General features: G+C 44.8%; 1 protein-coding gene across 1 annotated transcript; it reads left to right on the top strand.

Moving 5' to 3' along the window:
- The first annotated feature begins 590 nt into the window (after window positions 1–590).
- Window positions 591–1701, top strand: LOC146722256 (uncharacterized). Its single transcript, XM_085485142.1, has one exon. The coding sequence runs from the start codon at window positions 598–600 to the stop codon at window positions 1699–1701; it is 1104 nt and encodes a 367-aa protein (XP_085341268.1). The 5' UTR covers window positions 591–597.
- The last annotated feature ends 634 nt before the right edge of the window (window positions 1702–2335 follow it).

Raw genomic sequence — 2335 nt, 5'->3', positions numbered from 1 at the left:
CAAAGATAAGCTTGAGCGGTATCAAAGTTTTCATAAATTTTCTCCGAAAATCCAAGATAAGATAAAAATTCTGCGAATGGCTGCCGCCGTTTTTTAGGCTGAGCGCCGACAATCAAGGGGGTTGCGTTTCTTCATCTAAATTTAATAAGATAAAAATTCTGCGAATGGCTGCCGCCGTTTTTTAGGCAGAGCGCCGACAATCGGATATCTAAATTTGATAAGATAATTCTGCGAATTACTAAGAACAAAAGGTTTGCCGACAATCAAGCGGGTTGATCCGTACAGGTTGCGACATGTTAATCCGATCCGGCGTGTCGATCCGACGGGGTGAAATTTATCTATGTATTTCTAAGAATTATCAGCGATATCTAAATTTTCTCTGAAGATATCACACAAATATTTCTCGCGAATTAACAATTGCATCACCATCCCCACGAACAAAGGGATGATCGGGATATATAATGAGGACCGATGCAGCTGCCGGGCCATAGTACCACTGGCGAGCGCACGCTTCATTCGAGGTGCAAGAAAAAAAGTTTAGTGTGCAAAGAAGTTTTTTTTTGTAATAAGTGTGAAAAAAGTGAATTTTTTACAAAAATGGAGAACGTTGAGCGCGACCTGTTGGAGCGTTCCCGCCAAGTTGCTAACTTGGGCGAATATTTCGGATGGCTGCAAGAGTGCGAAGAATTTATCGAAGAGCTGGAAGAACGCAGCCGTGCCAAGCGTCCACGTCTCTCGATTGGACATAGACAATCTCTGGTGGCGAGAATAGCGCGACTCGAGGGTGCAAAGGTGCGCTTGCAGAGACGGTATGTCGGTGAATCCATGCCTAGTGGCGGCGGATTCAGTGGCGGCGGCAATAACGCGCAAAGACTCGTTTGGCGCGAAATCGATACGGCGTTCGATAGCCGTATACTGACCGGCGCGGTAATTAACGCAGACCACATCGAACCGCGTCAGTTTTTGGAAAATGCCGCAGACATTGTAGTCGAGAACATGGAGAATGTGCTGCAGAGACACATCAGTGTAAAAGTGAACACTGTTTTCAACGGTGAATTTGTGTCCGGTGACAAGCGCGCCAATAAAAGTATTAACACGAGAAACTTTGAACTCTTTCGCACGTCCGATGTACGCGAGTGGTACGAGCGCCGCGTAATCGAGCCCACGCTAGCATCGCTAGAAGAGTTCCAGGAACGCGATAGCGGTTGGGCATTGTCGCGGATAATAGATTTGACAGTGAATGTAAATAAGTACAATCCAATGCGCGCGGGATGTCATGTCAAATTACCGCAAAAAATTATGGCAAAGAGAGCGGTGGTTAATGTGCAATCAGCGGACAATGCGTGTTTCGCATGGTCGGTGGTGGCCGCTCTGTACCCCGCTGAAAGACATATGGAACGAGAATCCTCTTATCCGCATTACACAACAGTGCTGAATCTCCAAAACATTGAGTTTCCAGTGACTGTGAATCAAATTAAAAAATTCGAACTTGCAAACGACATCTCCGTAAACGTGTACAACATCGAAAACGAGAACATCGTCCCGTTGCGTCTTTCGGAAAAAAAGGACAGGCACGTCAATCTGCTGTACGTGGAGGACGAACACGGAGTGGGGCATTTCACATGCATAAAAAATCTGTCTCGTCTCGTGGGCTCACAACTGAGCAAAAAAAAATGTAAAAAATTTATATGCGATCGGTAAGTATATATATATATATATATATTTATTTATTACACGTAAATTATATTTTTAATTAAATTTTCATTAAATTTTTTACAGATGCCTACATTATTTCGGAGCGGTGGATAAATTGCAGGCGCATATGGAAGATTGCGGGAAACTGAACGACTGCGCTATTCGGTTGCCGAGCGAGAATGACAAGTGGCTCAGCTTCGACAACTACACGAGGAAGGAGCGGCTGCCGTTTGTAGTGTACGCCGACCTCGAGTGTGTTTTGGCAAAGACCGAAGATGCCAAAAATCATCAACACCATCAAGTGTTCAGCATCGCATACTATGTACAGTGTTTGTACGACAGTTCGTTGTCCGCGTACAATTCCCGCCGTAGTGTCGATTGCGTCGCGTGGTTCGCCGAACAGCTTAAAAATTTAGCAATCCGCGTAAAAATATTTTAACGACCAATGTCCCCATGGTAAATTTAACGCCTGACGAGTGGTTAAAATTTCGCACCGCGACGCATTGTCACATTTGTGAAAAACCGTTTGACGAAGACGATACACGCGTCCGCGATCATTGCCACCTCACCGGTACAGGGGTCCTGCGCATTCAAATTGTAACTTAAATTACAAAGAATCATTTTGTATCCCTATAGTCTT

The sequence above is a fragment of the Nylanderia fulva genome, unplaced genomic scaffold (genome assembly GCF_048542155.1).
Source record: "Nylanderia fulva isolate GAGA-0341 unplaced genomic scaffold, ASM4854215v1 Scaffold340, whole genome shotgun sequence".
Lineage (NCBI taxonomy): Eukaryota > Metazoa > Arthropoda > Insecta > Hymenoptera > Formicidae > Nylanderia > Nylanderia fulva.
The sequence above is the reverse complement of the archived record's forward strand: the minus strand, read 5'-3'. Positions and strand labels throughout refer to the sequence as shown.

Excerpts from the sequence above, each read along its gene's own strand:
- LOC146722256 (XM_085485142.1), top strand. The coding sequence starts at position 598 with ATGGAGAACGTTGAGCGCGACCTGTTGGAGCGTTCCCGCCAAGTTGCT.